The sequence below is a fragment of the Pan troglodytes genome, chromosome 15 (assembly GCF_028858775.2).
Source record: "Pan troglodytes isolate AG18354 chromosome 15, NHGRI_mPanTro3-v2.0_pri, whole genome shotgun sequence".
NCBI lineage: Eukaryota > Metazoa > Chordata > Mammalia > Primates > Hominidae > Pan > Pan troglodytes.
This window is the reverse complement of record NC_072413.2, coordinates 35,388,385-35,406,658: the sequence shown is the minus strand read 5'-3', so window position 1 is coordinate 35,406,658 and position 18,274 is coordinate 35,388,385. Positions and strand designations below refer to the sequence as shown.

Below are 18,274 nucleotides of genomic sequence, written 5' to 3'. Positions count from 1 at the left end.
TATAACAGGTTCTCAATATTTGTTGAATAAGTGATTCTATATTGCACTCAAGATTCCCTATTTAATTAGTAAAAAATCTGAAAGATATTGCTCAAAAGCCTTTATCAAGTTAGCAAAATTTCTGAAAACTATTTCTTGGTAAACATTTTCAAACTTAGCAGTTTTAATCAAATATTTATGAAATGAAAAACTTTATTTTTGTATATCTGATCACATAAGCAGCAAGTCTCCCCAATTCCTCAAGCACTTTAAATAATTTTGCCATATATCACTGATCAACTTTTAATGACTCAGCCTAAGAAATAAAAAATCAAGTATGAAACCAAATTATTGTACTTTGTACATTTGATTAGAAACCACATAAATTGAACCATACTAAATTGCTGATATTCAACGGTTTTTGACCTCCAAAAATGGCAATTTTTACATGGCTCACACTAAATATATTTAGCAATAAATAATGTGTTTTAAGAAATAGTACAATAGGGCTTCTAAAGCCTCCCAATTCTCTCTTTTACTCTTATCATCTCCTGTCTGTTAGGGGTGTGGCACGTATTTCTGGAAAATTTCACAATCTTATATCTCTCCTACATAACACAGGCAACTTGTAGTTTTAAAAGAGTATAAATTAGTAGTTTTGTTTTGGTAACTATCCTAAGGGGCTAGTAAGAATTATCAAACATTTTATTGAGAGAATACACTGTTAAGTTCCTTAATGTTCCTCAATTGTTTAAGTCAGTGGTTCACAACCTTTAAAGTTCATGACAATCAACAGAGAACTCGTTTCTGGGCCCTATCCCCAGAGATTCTGATTCAGTTTAGGTCGGGGTGGGACCCACGCATTTGACTTCCTAACACATTCACAAATTATGCTGATGCTGTGGGTACTAAAACCACTTTTAAGAACCACTGACCTGGGTATAGAAGAAACTATTTGTAACCAGGCTTTTTCTTCTTTTGGTCCTTAGGTAAATAAAACTCAAGTTGATGAGGTATGATTTTACCTTAAATCAAAACCATTTTTGGTAAAGTACTACCTTAGCTCTATTGTAAGGTTAAGTGTAAATTAGATTTGCTTTGACTTAGTTGCTACAGACCACAATTATAGGACAACTAAATGAGGAATTTATTCACTTGTCCCTTCTTTTGAACCTCACTGTGCTCTGGCTTGCCAGGAGGTGCAAGTGTCGTCCCCGCTTTGCACTTGGCGCTCCAGGCCTGGGTCACTTCACTTGAGTTATCACAGGCAACGCGTTTAGTTTGACAAACTGCCGGAGGCTCCTGATAGAGAAGGGCGTGGGCGCCAATCTAGGAGACAAAGTCTGATCCGCTGCGGTGAGCCAACCCAAACCCATCCGCGGGTCTTCTTTCCAGAGACATTTTCGGAGCCGAGGGCGCCTCTGCAAGCGAGCGCCGCGGACAGGTTCCGGCGCGCCGGAGATCGCGCGACGAATCTGCGCCTCGAACCCTCGCTTTCCAGCAGTCGCCGGATTGCTGCTCCACAGGGAGCCAACGCGCCTGAGGACCAGCCCAGCCGGGGCTCTCTGGAGCAGTAGGCTGTGCAGGCTGCGAGCTTGTTGACGCATTTCAGCCCACTCCCTTGTCCTCCCGCCTGGCGAAGATGTCCGCCAAGCCTGAAGTCGGCTTAGTGCGCGAGGCTTCTCGGCAGATCGTGGCCGGTGGTTCTGCAGGTAAGGACACCCCGCCCTGCCCTGCCGGAGGCTAGTCGCTTTCCCCACCGCGTGTCCTGAAACCGTTTCCCAGACAGGTCTCCTTACTGAAGTTCTGCCCTCTTCCTCAAAATTCCGCGCTCCCGGAGCAGTGCTTGAGCCCCTAGAGGCGCGAGAGCAGAGGAGGCCGGGAGTTGATTGCGAGTAGTGGGTGCCCCAAGTAAAGTTGCCTCGGCGTCCGCGCCGGCCGCTCTCGGGTTCCCGGCATTGTCCGTTCCTAGCCTGTAAAGCAAGTGGCAGAGCCCCAAGGGCAGCGACTTTGAGGCGGTCTTTTTGCCTTGCTACCTATTTTACTTGAAAATGATCCAGTTCGGTCTGACTTAGTTTTATCAATTGTAGAGTCTTTCTTCAAGCTCGCTCAGGTCTTACATAAATCCTGCATTCCTCATCAAAGTACTTACAGGACTCCACAGGACTTCTTATTGCATACTGTGCTTGCTTGGGGATATTCGTGCCTTAAATAAGGATATTAAAATTAAATGCATATGTAACACACATAAACATCTTTGATATAATGGGCTCACGTTAATTTATAGAGTTATGCTGTGGGGAAAAAATAAACCTTTAGAAAAAAAGTTGTAATTAATCTTAGAAATACTTTTAAATGTAGCTGGAGAAAGTTACTAACCACGAGATGTGTTATGTGCAAGTATTTTAAAGCTATTTTAAAATATAAATTATGATTTGGTTTAAAATTTAATCTTACAGTCATGCATTTTTATTATAAATATATAATTAAAATAATTGCCGTAATTGGCTCATCACCAGAAAACATTTTATAAATCTAGCCACTCTTTCAATAAATTATATTATAGTAACTCTAATAAATCCTGTTAAGGCAATGACTAGAAAATGTTTAATGTTTAACTTCGACTGGTAAAAGTTTCTGTATTTTCAAACAAATTTGGACTTTTTGTAAGGGATTACTGCAAATTATGACTGGTTATCATTATGTCATGATCTACTTGCATCTGAGGAGTAACGTAAGCAGCCACGTGTCACTTACAATCTGTACACTTTCTTAAAGATGGTATTTCATCAATATCACATTAGAGCCATTCATTGCTTACAGGAAATTGTAAAATCTTTCCCCTCCCCTCCCCTCCCCTCCCTTCCCCCTCCCCTCCCCTCCCCTCCACTCTCCCCTTTTTCTTTTCTCCCCTTTTTCTTTTCGATGGAGTCTCTCTCTGTTGCCCAGACTGGAAGGCACCGGAGCTGGAGTGCCATGGCGCGATCTCAGCTCGCTGCTCCGCCTCCCGGGTTCAAGCAATCCTCCCACCTCAGCCTCCTGAGTAGCTGGAATTACCGATGCGCGTCACCACGCCGGCTATTTTTTTATTTTTTTATTTTTTTTGTAGAGACGGGCTTTCGCCATGTTGCCCAGGCTGGTCTCAACCTCCCGGGCTCAAGTGATCCTCCCACTGCAGCTTCCAGAGTAGCTGGGACTACAGGAGCCCACCACCATGCCCGGCTAGTTTTTTGGGGAGGTGGGGGAAGGGGATTTTTTTTTTGTAGAGGCAGGGTTTCACCATGTTGTCCAGGCTGGTCTCCAACGCCTGGGTTCAAGCAATCTGACCCCCTTGACCTCCCAAAGTGGTGGGCCCACTGCTTGCTCTTTCAGTTTTCCAATTGTGATGATGAATTTGCACCAATTTATTTACCATTTTTGGTCAAATTCCGCAATGCCTAAGGTTCTGTCTTCTGTACCTGACTCGTTGATTTGTAGTCTATGACCCTGATGAAAGAAAACTCAGCTAGTCCAAAGAGAAAGTGAGACCAATTGATTAACATCCTAAGCTAAGACTGATGACTCATAAGCACCTGTATGCTAATTTATATGATCATACTATGTATTAGGCACAGCTAAACTCAAAGAATGTTGAAAGTAGATCAAACTCGGCCAGGCACGGTGTCTTACGCCTGTAATCCCAGCACTTTGTGAGGCTGAGGCAGGCGGATCACCAGGTCAAGAGATCGAGACCATCCTCCCCAACATGGTGAAACCCCATTTCTACTAAAAATACAAAAATCAGCTGGGCTTGGTGGTGTGCGGCTACAGTCCCAGCTACTTGGGAGGCTGAGGCAGGAGAATCGCTTGAGCCCAGGAGGCAGAGGTTGCAGTGAGCCAAGATCGTGCCACTGCACTCCAACCTGGCGACAGAGCGAGACTCGGTCTCCAAAAAAAAAAGTAGATCAAACTCTGATCCTACTTATGCTGTTTTGTTGAGTGATAAGTATTTGGCATAAATATGTGTGATTCCATCATATATTCTTATAAATGTAACTAATATAAATGCAAATTAGGATATTTATAAGATAAAAAATAGCATAGTTGATTTATATAGTTAATACTATGGAGTTATTAATAAATGATTAGAGTAACTTTCATAATAGTAAAAAAGAATTATATTTTCTTTTACTTGGCCAAAAACATTTTCATAAAACTTTATCTTTATTGCACTGTAGTACATGTGGGCTAATCATATTATATATACTTGGTCAAGGGCCAGATAGAAATCAATACACAAGAGAGGAAGAATTTTAATAAAAACAAAATAGATTTGAATCTCTGGCACTGGAGTTCTAATCACTGATATTGTCCATGAATACAACACTTCTGTGTGTGTGTGTGTGTGTGTGTGTGTGTGTGTGTGAGATGACCTTTTGTTTGTAAAGGCCAAAGATACATTCTGGCTTTCTTAGGTGAAAAAGAAAAGAAACTGGGAGGTTTATTGGAGAGATACCAGGGTATCTCGTGGAATTCAAGGTCTGGGATGCATTCCTGGAACAAACTGGAATAAGGGGCTGGAGTGCTGAGGATAACTCAGGAAGTGAAGTCTCTCCATCTCTTCTCTTTTAGTAGTCAAGTGTTCCTAAGGCAGCAGGGAGGCAGGTAATAATAGGGCCACAAGTATTACTACTACACCTGTCGGGATGGCTTGCAAGACTTCCACAGACACTCGCCTAGTAAGGAGTAAGCAGGCCCAAATGCAGTCAGATAGTTTATTAGTTATACAGACAGCAAAAGCAAGACATCATGGTGCCAGCTCCCTGTGCCCATAGCACCACAGTCAGCACTGAACAGAAGAGACCAGAGGATAGGTGGGATGAGTGAGTCACTCTGCTGTTAAGGATCTACCTCTAAACCACAGCCACGTAGTTTTATAGACTTAATGTTGAGATCTGCAGCTGTAACCTACATGAGGGTAAGGTGGACAGTCTTGCGTTCAACTGAAACTAGGGAGAGGGATGAGAAGCGGCTGTGTGACAGTCTTCCACAAGATAGCAGCTCCTCCCCAGGCTGCTTATCTACCCTTTCACTTGGAGAAATCACAGGGCATTCTGCCAAGACTCAGGCCAGACTATGGTCTAACCTTGCCTGCTTGGTCTATGTGAAGATATAAGAGGTTGTCAGAGTGCCACACTGTGAAGCTATTTCCTTGTGTTCCCCTGGTGTCCTCCTCAGTCCTCTTTCTCACAGTTGACTGCTGGGTTTTTTGTTGTTGTTGTTCTTTAGTCTGTGTATCAGAATGTGATCCCCAAGACTTCTTTTTCCTGGAGAGAGTGAGAGACTAACTTGCTTTTTTTTTCGGTTCTAGTCCAAAATCCTGGGGAAAGACTAAAAATAACCCAGCATTAGTAGGGGCCCACCTCTGTACCAATCAACTGTAGCTAATCCCTATGCAGATTGGTGGGGCAGGTGAGGTGGGGAACCTCAGGGGAGATTATTTTCCAGAGAAACTAAATACACCATGAAATGGGCAATAGGTATTTTCTATAATGATATAGGTCTGTCTTTTATAAGAAGATGGTTTGTAATATTTTCATTTAAAATACTAAAGAGATTGATGCACTGACAGTTGCCTGGACAATACATTACACATCAGAAGAAACTGATGCGTACATCTAAAGATTGGTCTTTACATATAAATTTAAAGATTCAGGTGAGAGAATCACAGAAGCCAATAATGAGAGAGTCAGAGAAACCAATGATGAGAGCTTCAGGAAGATCAACAAAGACCAGCATTGCAGAGGGGTTAAAGATGAGAATGAGAAGAGGTTACTGGATCAGACCCTTGGTACTCAAAATATGGTCTATGGATGAGCTGCAGGAAGGAGTATGGTAGCATCTGGAAGTTTGTTGAAAATGTAGGATCCCAGGCCTCACCTACTGTAACTGCCCCAGCAGGTTCACCTTGCCTGCTGCCTAGACCGAGCGGATTTATCAAGACAAGAGAATTGCAATAGAGAAAGAGTAATTCACTCAGAGCCAGCTGTGTGGGAGACTGGAGTTTTATTGTTACTCAAATCAGTCTCCCCAAGCATTGGGGGGTGGGGGGAGTGGTGCAGCTAGAGAGTCAGGAGTGCTGATTGGTCAGGTCGGAGATGAAATCATAGGGAGTCGAAGCTGTTTTATGCTGAGTCAGTTCCTGGGTGGGGGCCACAAGATCACAAGAACCAGTTAGATCTAGGTGATGCCAGCTGATCCATCAAGCGCAGGGTCTGCAAAATATCTCAAGCACTGATCTTAGGCTTCACAATAGTGATGTTATCCCCAGGAGCGACTTGGGAAGGGTCAGAATCTTGTAACCTCCAGCTGCATGACTCCTAAACCATAATTTCTAATCTTTTGGCTAATTTTTAGTCCCACAAAGGCAGTCTAGTCTCCAGGCAAGAAGGGGTTCTGTCTTGGGAAAGGGCTGTTACCATCTTTGTTTTAAATTGTAAACTATAAATAAAGTTCCCCCCAAAGTTAGTTTGGCCTATACCCAGGAATGAACAAGGACAGCTTGGAGGTTAGAAGCAAGATGGAGTTGCTTAGGTCAGATTTATTTCACTGTCTCAGTTACAATTTTGCAATGGCAGTTTCACTACCATATCGGAATCTGCGTTTTTGGAAGGGCCCCAAGTCATTGATTTGCACTTTAAAGTTTAGAAGCACTGTGTAGAAGACCTTTGAGAAAAAAAGACTCTATAGAGGGGGAAGGTCAAAGCCAAATTGCGCAAGTGAAATCTTTCTTGGTTTTCACTGCTGACCAGACAGAAGAATGAATTTCATACTCCCTGTTATATGCCCTCAATTTAGCTTTCAGTCTTATTTTTCAACCCTCTCCTACACATTTTGTTCAGTTTCTGCTGAACAGGTCTGCCGGCAATTCTTGGCTGTTACCAGTACTTTACACCTTTATTCCCGATCCCCTAGAATGTCTTACCCCTTACTTTTTTTCTTTTTTGAAGCTAATATTTTTATTTGTGTGGAGATAAGGGAACAATCTGATTCATCAGGTTTTCTTAACTGAAAGACTAGAGGCTTTCGATCCCTGTTAGAATATATAGCAGGATTAGAAGGTAACTGGTGAGATATTGTGCCAAATAAAATACAAATATTTCCTCTCACTAATTGTTTGCCTAATGGCTTCAAAACACCTACAAAGAACTTTCCTAGCTTCATCAAGAAGATATATCTCTACCTATTGAAATTCCATCCATTTTCCAAGGCCCAGATTGAAAATGATTTTCTGCGTAAGTGTTTCCAAGATGGACTCTACAGTCCACCCAGCTTTAACATTTTCATTAGCATATGAATGATGCAAATAATAAAATAAGCTAATATTTATTGAGTAAATACTAAATGCCGGATCCAGTTCTAAGCTTTACATGTGTTAACACTTTTAATCCTTACCACAACTTCACAAGGCAAGCACTATTATAATCCCCACTTACAGACGAAGAAACTGATGCGCAGGGGAATAATGAACATGCCATAGTTGCACATACATGCAACCATTTCTATAGGAGTTGGAAAGACGAAGTCAAGTCTACTCTTATAATCTCTGTAGCTGTAATTAGTTTACATTCCTTAAAATAACTGTTTTACCTACAAATACAATCCATACAGACTTTCCATTAAGTAGTACCTTGCTCACTCCAAATCATTTCATCTATCTAGGCAAACATTATCCTTTAGCCAAGAGAAAATTTAGTTATTTTACTTCTCCATCCATTCAGGGCCTCTACATGTAGTTGGACACATTGTGGACTGAAAAAGGGCTCTGGACATGAGAGCAAGTAGGAATTGAAATCTAGCACGTGCTCTTCTCCATGGTTTGTGCATCCTAGAACAGACGTGTTCACTTGGGCGAAGGGACACCTTTTTCTGTTTCTCACAAAGACACCAAATGGATTGACATAAGGTCTGACAGAATTCCCCTAAACATGTTAGGGCTCCCAAGATCTCTGGTCTCAGCAGCCCCTGCATATGACATCATTACTCTGTCTGCATATCAACAGGGCTCTAGGAGGCTCCCCTGTCATGTACTTGATCAACTCTAACTTGGAGCTAGGAGCATGGGTCCATCTCAGACTTTCCCATTCTTCCTAATGATCAGTTTGGACCCTTCCCTGTGTTCCCAAAGACCACGGGGTAGTTCTTATTTCCCATGTCATATAGGATCAGGCCCACTCAGATGGTCATTCTACCCAGACTCTCACAGGGATTTTGTACCCAACCTCAGAACCTCCCAGGGTCTGTGACAATGTTATCTTAGCCCCCTGAGTGGTACTGCTCTTACTAGGACCTGTCAGGCTTCCTCCTGAGGTCACTCCTAGGCCCTGTCCACACTGAATTTTCTTCCATAGTGGCAACTCTAGGACCCTCCTCCTGCCTCCCAGAATCTTTTACTCCTATTCCCCAAAGTCTGCCAGTCCCACTCTGAATGCCTTCTACAGCATTATCACCTTCTATATATCATGCATGTGAGATCACCATCCTGGCAAGACTGACTTGTTTTCCAAAATTTCCAGGTTGCTGTTTCATCCTTTCCAGCCTTACCTTAGTCCCTGGTATCTTTTTTTTTTTTTTGAGACGGAGTCTCACTTTGTCACTCAGGCTGGAGTACAGTGGCGCGATCTTGGCTCACTGCAACCTCAGCCTTCTAGGTTCAAGCGATTCTTTTGCCTCAGCCTTCTGAGTAGCTGGGATTATAGGCACCCACCACCATGCCTGGCTAATTTTTGTATTTTTAGTAGAGATGAGGTTTCGCCATGTTGGCCAGGTTGGTCTCAAACTCCTGACCTCAAGTGATCCGCCCGCCACAGCCTCCCAAAGTGCTGGGATTACAGGCGTGAGCCACTGCACCCAGCCATTCCCTGGTGCTTATAAGCACATCTCCATCAATTACTCTGTTTTTACTTTGTGCATCTCCCTGCAGTTCATTGCTTTCATTTAAATTCATTGTTTTAGTTCAAAGTTTTCTGGAAACAAGTTTTCCAATCTTGCACTAAACACAGTTCAAGTACTTTGTGTAGTGTTATCTCATTAATCACCTTCAAAGAGTCAAATAAGAGTGAAATGAAAGACTTTTTTGAGGGAGGGAAATCTGGAATTAATGAATAGGCTTTTGGGAGATTAATTATCTGAGAGTATATGCAAATGCTGTGATATTTTAATAGGGAGAGAGTCCAAGGCTTTTAACCTGAAAAGCCTAAAAAAAAGATATAGGATGTTTTCAAATTTCTTACATATCTTCATTTTCACAAGATTACTCCTTTTTCTTACTCTAATAGTTAAAATACAGTTAAAATAGATGCCTTAATAGTATGTATACTAGAAGTCCTTTGGATTTTAATTTGAACTACGTAATAAAAGGGCTGATACACCAGGGGGTAATCAAGGTTAAAATTTTGATCAAGGAAAATTCTTTTGCAAAATGGTGCAAAGGGGATGCACGTGTGATTTGGATAAATGGCACCTTTGGAAATTCAGGATTTGGGAAACTGTAGTTGTTTGATAATAAATAGCAGGTTGTACTGAAACAGGTGAGCCTTTATGACACATCAAAGGGTGGCTGGAACCCATTATCTGGGTAATTAGGGAGAAAAACAATAACCCTTATTTCAAGCACATAGGAGGAAGCAACCCTATTGCTCAAATTAATTATAAAATACCTTTAAAGGATGTATTTTAAGTAAAATGTAATCTTGTCTCTCTCTAAGAAAATCTAGTTCTCAAAAATCAGAATTTAAGAACAAACAAAATATGAGTTGCATACCACATTTTAAAGGATTTCTTATTTTACTCTACCTTCCTGAAAGATGTTTTAAAAGTGTAACTACCCTTAATATGTGGCTATATGATTCAACTGACATAAAACTTAAAACAACTTTTATACAATATTTTAAAAACATGTGGTTAAACCAGCCCTTCCTCACCTCCCTTTTGCCCCCAGCCTTGACTACAGCTTCTTAGGGTATTGAGAACCAGGTGTTTCAGAGTATAGCAAGTAGGGGCTCAGAAATGTTTGTTGATCATATTAACAAATAAATAGGAAAAGTCCAAGCCATAGAATATTCTTAGGTTCCTACTCTGAAGACAGAAAAATATTCAGGGATTCTAGTCATTAGATAATACTTACAACAATACTGTATAAATGATTTATACATTTTAAAGTGTTACCATTCTACTCTGCTATCAAACATTGAATTTATTCCTTCTCTCTTCCTGTATGTTTATACACTTTAACCCACTTTTATTCATCCTCCCCACTCCTCCCAACTCACCCTTCCCTGGTGGTGTCTTTAAAATGGCAATGAATGAAAGGAACCAGGTTAAAGGTGCAGTATTTTTACAGTTGTACTAGATTTCGATTGATTTTTCTTACCAATTTCCTTTTTTTGTTTTCATTCTCATATTGTTATTGTATCTAAATTGGAAGATAGTTATTTTCCAAGTGATTAATATCTTTATTATGTTTGTGTCAATTATTTTGACACTTTGATGTTATCATGGTTTATATACATTGTAAATATTCTATCAGATATGTATTTTTTCATTATTATCTGTAGTCCTGGTATAAATTTGCTGGGGTTGCCAGAAAAATGCACCACAAACTGGGCAGCATAAACAACAGAAATTTCTTTTTATTTATTTATTTATTATTATTATACTTTAAGTTTTAGGGTACATGTGCACAATGTGCAGGTTAGTTGCATATGTATACATGTGCCATGCTGGTGTGCTGCGCCCACTAACTCGTCATCTAGCATTAGGTATATCTCCCAATGCTATCCCTCCCCCCTCCCCCCACCCCACAACTGTCCCCAGAGTGTGATGTTCCCCTTCCTGTGTCCATGTGTTCTCATTGTTCAATTCCCACCTATGAGTGAGAATATGCGGTGTTTGGTTTTTTGTTCTTGTGATAGTTTACTGAGAATGATGATTTCCAATTTCATCCATGTCCTTACAAAGGACATGAACTTATCATTTCTTATGGCTGCATAGTATTCCATAGTGTATATGTGCCACATTTTCTTAATCCAGTCTATCATTGTTGGACATTTGGGTTGGTTCCAAGTCTTTGCTATTGTGAATAGTGCCGCAATAAACATACGTGTGCATGTGTCTTTATAGCAGCATGATTTATAGTCCTTTGGGTATATACCCAGTAATGGGATGGCTGGGTCAAATGGTATTTCTAGTTCTAGATCCCTGAGGAATCACCACACTGACTTCCACAATGGTTGAACTAGTTTACAGTCCCACCAACAGTGTAAAAGTGTTCCTATTTCTCTACATCCTCTCCAGCACCTGTTGTTTCCTGACTTCTTAATGATTGCCATTCTAACTGGTGTGAGATGGTATCTCATTGTGGTTTTGATTTGTATTTCTCTGATGGCCAGTGATGGTGAGCATTTTTTCATGTGTTTTTTGGCTGCATAAATGTCTTCTTTTGAGAAGTGTCTGTTCATGTCCTTCGCCCACTTTTTGATGGGGTTGTTTGTTTTTTTCTTGTAAATTTGTTTGAGTTCATTGTAGATTCTGGATATTAGCCCTTTGTCAGATGAGTAAACCCTAGAAGAAAACCTAGGCATTACCATTCAGGACATAGGCATGGGCAAGGGCAAGGACTTCATGTCTAAAACACCAAAAGCAATGGCAACAAAAGCCAAAATTGACAAATCGGATCTAATTAAACTAAAGAACTTCTGTACAGCAAAAGAAACTACCATCAGAGTGAACAGGCAACCTACAAAATGGGAGAAAATTTTCAGAAATTTCTTCTTTCGTCGGCAGGGTTGGCTCCTTCTGGAGGCAGTGAGGGAGAATCTGACCCACGCCTCTCTCCTAGCTTCTGGCAGTTGCCAGCAATGCTTGGTATTCCTTGGCTTGTGGACACATTACTCCAATCTCTGCCTCCCTCATTACTTGGTGTTCTCTCCCTATCTTTTTAATTTTTTTTTAATATTAGATTTCTTTTTTTTTTTTTTTTTTTTTGAGCCGGAGTCTCGCTCTGTCGCCCAGGCCGGAGTGCATTGGGGTGATCTCGGCTCACTGCAAGCTCCGCCTCCCAGGTTCATGCCGTTCTCCTGCCTCAGCCTGCCGAGTAGCTGGGACTACAGGTGCCCACCACCATGCCTGGCTAATTTTTTGTATTTTTTTTAGTAGAGACGGGGTTTCACCATGTTAGCCAGGATGGTCTCGGTCTCCAGACCTCGTGATTCGCCTGCCTCGGCCTCCCAAAGCGCTGGGATTACAGGCGTAAGCCACCGCGCCTGGCTGTTCTCTCCCTATCTGTCACTATCTTTGTGTCCCTCTTCTTATAAGGACACCAGTCATTGGATTAGGGTTCACTGTAATCCAATATGACCATATTTTAACTTGATTACATCCTTAAAGATCCTATTTCCAAATAAAGTCACATTCACAGGTACCAGGAGTTAAAACTTCAGCATATCTTTTTCTGGGACCAACCCACAACAGACATTCTATTGTATTTTTCTCATATTGTGTTTCTCAAATTTATGGTCCATATCTCAGGCTATGGTCCTGTGTTCCTCCTTTCATGGTCAACCTTTCTGAAAAGTTCCTCACTCAGTCTTCAACCTGCTATAATTGGCATATCCATGTTTACCTTTATGCCGAAACTGTTAACTGCTATTTTTCATTCCTAATTTTATCTAATCTTTGCAGAATTTCACGTCACCGATCAGTTTTTCCCTTTAAAGTTGTCTCTGTGATTGATTTTTACCCTCTTCTTTTCATCTGGTCACTCTTTCATTTGTGCAAATTTATGGAATATATGAGAAAATTTTTACATGTATGTAATGAATAGTGATCAACTCAGGATATTTAGGGTGTCTATTACTCAAATACAATACATTTTAAGTATAGTCATCCTACTCTGCTATGAGACATTGAATTTATTTCTTCTCCTCCCCCCCGCCCCCTCCACCTCCCGCCCCTTTTCCCCACCCCCTTCCTCTTTCTCCTCCTCCTCCTCCTCTTCCTCCTTCTTTCTTTCTTTGAGATGACATCTCACTCTGTTGCCCAGGCTGGAGTGCAGTGGCATCATCTCTGCTCACTGCAATCTCTGCCTCCTGGGTTCAAGCGATTCTCCTGCCTCAGCCTCCTGAGTAGCTGGGATTGCAGGCACATGCTACCAGGCCCAGCTAACTTCTGTATTTTTAGTAGAGACAGGGTTTCACCATGTTGGCCAGGCTGGTCTCGAACTCCTGACCTCAAGTGATCTGCCCACTTCAGCCTCCCAAAGTGCTGGGGTTACAGGCGTGAGCCACCGCACCTGGCCTGAATTTATTTCTACTATTTCACTGTATGTTTGTACTCTTTAACCTACTTCTCTTTATCCTTGCCCTCCTGCCTCTCTCACCCTTCCCAGCCTCTGTTATCTATTTTTCTACTCTACTTCCATGCGTTCAAATGTTTTAGTTCCCACGTATAAGTGAGAACATGCAATATTTGTCTTTTTGTGCCTGGCTTATTTCTCTTAAGATAACGACCTCCAGTTTCATCCATGTTGCTGCAAATGACATGATTTTAATATTTTTTAATGGCCAAATAGTATTTCATTGTCTATAAATACCACATTTTCTTTATCCAGTCATCTTTTCATGGGCACTTTGGTTGATTCCATGTGTTTGCTATAGTGAATAGTGCTGCAATAAACATGCAAGTGCAGCTATCACTTTGATATGTGGATTTCATTTCCTTTGGGTAGATACCCAGTAGTGGAATTGCTGGATCAAGTGGTAATTCTATTTTTAGTTTTTTTTTGTGTGAAATCTCTGTATGGTTTCCATAGTGGCTATACTAGTTTACATTCTCATCAACAGAGTGTAAGTTCTTTTTGCTCTGCACCCTCAACAACATCTGTTAATTTTGTCATTTTAATAATAACCATTCTAACTGGGGTGAGATGATATCTCATTGTGGTTTTGATTTGCATTTCTCTGATGATTAGTGATGCCGACCATTTTTTCATTTATGTATTTGTGTGTCTTCTTTTGAGAAATGTCTATTCGTGTACTTTGCCTACTTTTTAATGACGTTATTTATCTTTGTCCTTTTGAGTTGTTTGAGTTTCTTATATATTCTGGATATTAGTTGCCTGTTGGATGAATAGTTTGCAAATATTTTCTCTCATTCAACACGTTGTCTCTTCACTGTTGATTATTTCTTTTGCTATGCAGAAGCTTTTTAGTTTAAGTCCTATTTGTCTATTTTTGTTTCTGTTGCCTGTACTTTTGAGGTATTAGTCATAAATTCCTTGCCGAAACCAATGTCCAGGAAAGTTTTCCCTAGGTTTTCTTCTAGTATTTTTATAGTTTTGGGTCGTATATTTAAGTGTTTAATCCATTTTGAGTTGATTTTTGTATATTGTGAGAGAAAACGTTCATTTCATTCTTCTGCATGTGGTTATCCAATTTTCCTAGTACCATTTTTTGAAGAGCATATTCTTTCCCCACCCAGAGCCTCTTGTCAGCTTTGTCAAAGATGAGTTGGCTGTAAATATGTGGATTTATTCCTAGTTTCTCTATTCTGTTCCATTTGTCTATATGTCTCTTTTTATACCAATACCATACTGTTTTGGTTACTATAGCCTTGTATTGTATTTTGAAATCAGGTAATGTGATGCCTCAGCTTTGTTCTTTTTGCTCAGGATTGCTTTGTCTATTTTGCCTCTTTTTTGATTCCCTATGGATTTTAAGATTTTTTTTTTTTCTGTTCCGTGAAGCCAAATTTTTGATAGGGATTCCATTGAATCTGTAGATTGCTTTGGGCAATCTTGTCATTTTATTGTTATTAATTCTTCTCATCCATGAGCATAGGATTTTTTTCCATTTGTTTGTGTCATCTTTAATTTCTTTTACAGTGTTTTGTAGTTTTCCTTGTATAGATCTTTTACCTCTTTAATTATATTTACTTCCAGGTATTTTATATGTTTTATAGCTATTGTAAATGGGATTGCCTTCTTGATTTCTTTCTTGGCTAGATAACTATTAGTGTATAGAAATGCTACTGATTTTTGTATGTTGGTTTTGTATCCTGAAAGTTTACTACATTCATTTATCAAATCTAACAGTTCTTTGGTGGAATCTTTAAGTTTTTTCTAGATATAAGATTATATCATCAGAAAATAGGGACACTGTGACTTCCTCTTTTCCAATCTGAATGCCTTTTATTTCTTTCTCTTGGCTGATTGCTTCGGTTAGGACTTCCAGTACTGTGTTGGATAGGAGTTGTAAAAGTGGGCGTCCAGAATCAGTGTTCTGGTTCTTAGAGGAAAGGCTTTTAACTTTTTCTGCTATTCAGTATGATACTAGCTATGAGTTTGTCATACATGACCTTTATTTTTTTGAGGTATGTTCCTTATATGCCTAGTTATTAAGAATTTTTATCAAGAAAGTATGGTGAATTTTATAAAATGCTCTTTCTGCATCTATTGAGATGATCATATGGTTTTTGTCCTTCATTCTGTTGATGTGATAGAGCTTGATCATTGATTTGCATATGTTGAACTATTCTCGCATCCCTGGAATAAATCCTATTTGATAACGGTGTATTATCTTTTTGATGTGCTGCTGGTTTCAGTTTGCTTGTATTTTATTGAGGATTTTTATGTCTATGTTCATTAGGGACATTGGCTGGTAGTTTACTCTTTTTGTTCTGTTCTTTTCTGGTTTTGGTATCAGGGTGATACTGGTCTCATAGAATGATAGGGAGAATTACCTCCTCTTCAGTTTTTTGCAATAGTTTCAGGAGAATTGGTATTAGTTTTTCTTTGTATGTTTGGTAGAATATGACTGTGAATTCAGCAGGTCCTTTTTGTCATTGTTGTTGGGAGACTTTTATTACTGATTCAATCTTGCTACTTGTTATTGTTCTGTTCATGTTTTCTATCTTTTCTTGATCCAATCTTTGTAGGTTGTATGTTTACAGGAATTTATCAATTTCCTCTAGTTTTCTAATTTGTCACCATTTAGTTATTTACAGTCTCTGATGATCTTTGATATTTCTGTTCTGTCAGTTGTAATGTTTCATTTTTGATTTTTGATTTTGTATATTTGGATCTTCTCTCTTCTTGGTTAGTCCAGCTAAGTGGTTTATCAATTTTATTTATCCTTTGAATAGCCAACTTTTTGTTTTGTTTATCCTTTATATTGTTTTCTTAGTCTCTATTTCATTTAGTTCTGCTCTGTTTTTTATTATTTCTTTTCTTCTGCCAATTTTGGGTTTAGTTTATTCTTGCTTTTCTAGTTCCTTGAGGTGCACTGTTAAATTGTCAACTTCTAGTCTTTCTGCTTTTTTTGCTGTAGTTATTCAGTGCTATAAGCTTCCCTCTTAGCATTGCTTTTGCTGTATCCCATGGGTTTTGGTATGTTGTGTTTCCATTTTCATTTGCTTCAAGGAATTCTTCCATTTCCATCTTAATTATTCATTGACTCAAGTGGTCATTCAGGAACATGTTGTTCAGCTTCCATGTATATGAATAGTTTCAAAAGTTCCTCTTACTATTGATTTCTAATTTTATTCCATTGTGGTCTGAGAAGATACTTGATATGATTTTTTTTTTTCCTTTTTGAGTCAGAGTCTTGCTCTGTCACCCAGGCTGGAGTGCAGTGGCACTATCTTGGCTCACTGCAACCTTTCTTTTCCTGGGTTCAAGCAATTCTCGTGCCTCAGCCTCCCAAGAAGCTGGGATTACAGGCATGCACCACCACGCCCAGTTAATTTTTTTGTGTGTTTTTAGGAGAGATAGCGTTTCCCCATGTTGGCCAGGCTGATCTCAAGCTCCTGGCCCCAAGCAATCCACCTGCCTTGACCTCCCAAAGTGCTGGGATTACAAGCATGAGCCACCATGCTGGGCGTGATATGATTTTATTTTTAAAAATTTGTTGTGACTTGTTTTGTGGCGTAACATATGGTCTATCCTGGAGAATGTGCCATGTGTGGCTGAAAAGAATGTATATTCAGCACTTGTTGGATATAATGTTTTGTAAATATCTGTTAGGTCCATTTGATCTAATGTGCAGTTTAAATTCAATGTTTCTTTGTTGATATTTTGTGTAGATGATCTGTCTAGTGATGAAAGTAGGGTGTTGAAGTCTTCCACTGTTACTGTGTTGGAGTCTATCTCTCTCTTTAGATCTAGTCTTATTTGCTTGATGAATCTGGGTGCTTCAGTATAGAGTGCACATATATTTAGAATTGTTATATCCTCTTGTTGGATTGTTCCCTTTATCATTACATAATGACCATCTTTGTCTTTCTTTTACTCTTCTTGACTTAAAGCCTGTTTTAGCTGATATAATTGTAGCTACTCCTGCTCACTTTTGGTTTCTGTTTGTCTGGAGTGTCTTTTCCTATTCCTTTACTTTTAGTCTATATGTGTTTTATTGATAAGTTGGGTTTCTTGTAAGCAGTATATAGTTGGAAGATAGTTTTTAAAAAATCTGTTTAGCCGTTCTGTATCATTTATGTGGATTATTTAATGTTTATGTTCAAGATTATTATTGATATTATTGATATGTGAGGCTTTGTTCCTGTCATATTAATTGTTTTCTGTTTGCTTTGTATACTCTTTGTTCCTTTCTTTTTCTCTTATTATTTTAATTAATTAATTTTATTTTCCCAATCTTTAGAACCTGTGAATCTTTTATTATTTGTCATTGCGGTTTGGTGAATTTCTGTAGTAATACCATTTAATTCTTTTCTCTTCCTCCTTTGTGTGATTGCTTTCCTAGTGAGTTTTATACTTTCGTGTTTTTTTTTTTTTTTTTTTTGAGATGGAGTCTCACTCTGTCACCCAGGCCGGAGTGCAGTGGTGTGATCTCAGCTCACTGCAACCTCCGCCTCCTGGGTTCAAGTGATTCTGCTGCATCAGCCTCCTGAGTAACTGGGGTTACAGACATGCACCACCATGCTCAGCTAATTTTTGTATTTTTAGTAGAGATGGGGTTTCGTCATATTGGCCAGGCTGGTCTCAAACTCCTGACCTCAGGTGGACCACTCATCTCAGCCTCCCAAAGTGCTAGGATTACAGGCATGAACCATCAGGGCTGGGCTACTTTTGTGTATTTTTGTGATGGTAAATCTAATCTTTTCACTTCCAGGTTTAGGACTCCCTTGACCATTTCTTCTAGGTCCAGTCTAATGGTAATAAATTCCTTCAGCATTTGCTTGTCTGGGAATGCCTTTATTTCTCCTTCATTTAGGAAGAATAATTTTGCTATAATTTTGCTGGGTA

At 39.7% G+C, this 18,274-nt stretch overlaps 1 protein-coding gene across 5 annotated transcripts in view; it reads left to right on the top strand.

The window, feature by feature from the left end:
* Positions 1 to 1,195: 1,195 nt before the first annotated feature.
* SLC25A21 (solute carrier family 25 member 21) overlaps positions 1,196 to 18,274 on the top strand; it is a 495,613-nt gene continuing 478,534 nt past the window's right edge. Inside the window, exon 1 of one of the 5 annotated variants that reach the window (XM_522830.9) lies at positions 1,196 to 1,691. In XM_522830.9, the coding sequence (XP_522830.2) occupies positions 1,622 to 1,691 (70 nt within the window). In that variant the 5' untranslated portion in view covers positions 1,196 to 1,621. The remainder of the gene's footprint in view (positions 1,692 to 18,274) is intronic. The other 4 variants (XM_016926013.4, XM_009427709.5, XM_009427708.5 and 1 more) reach the window with 4 other exon arrangements.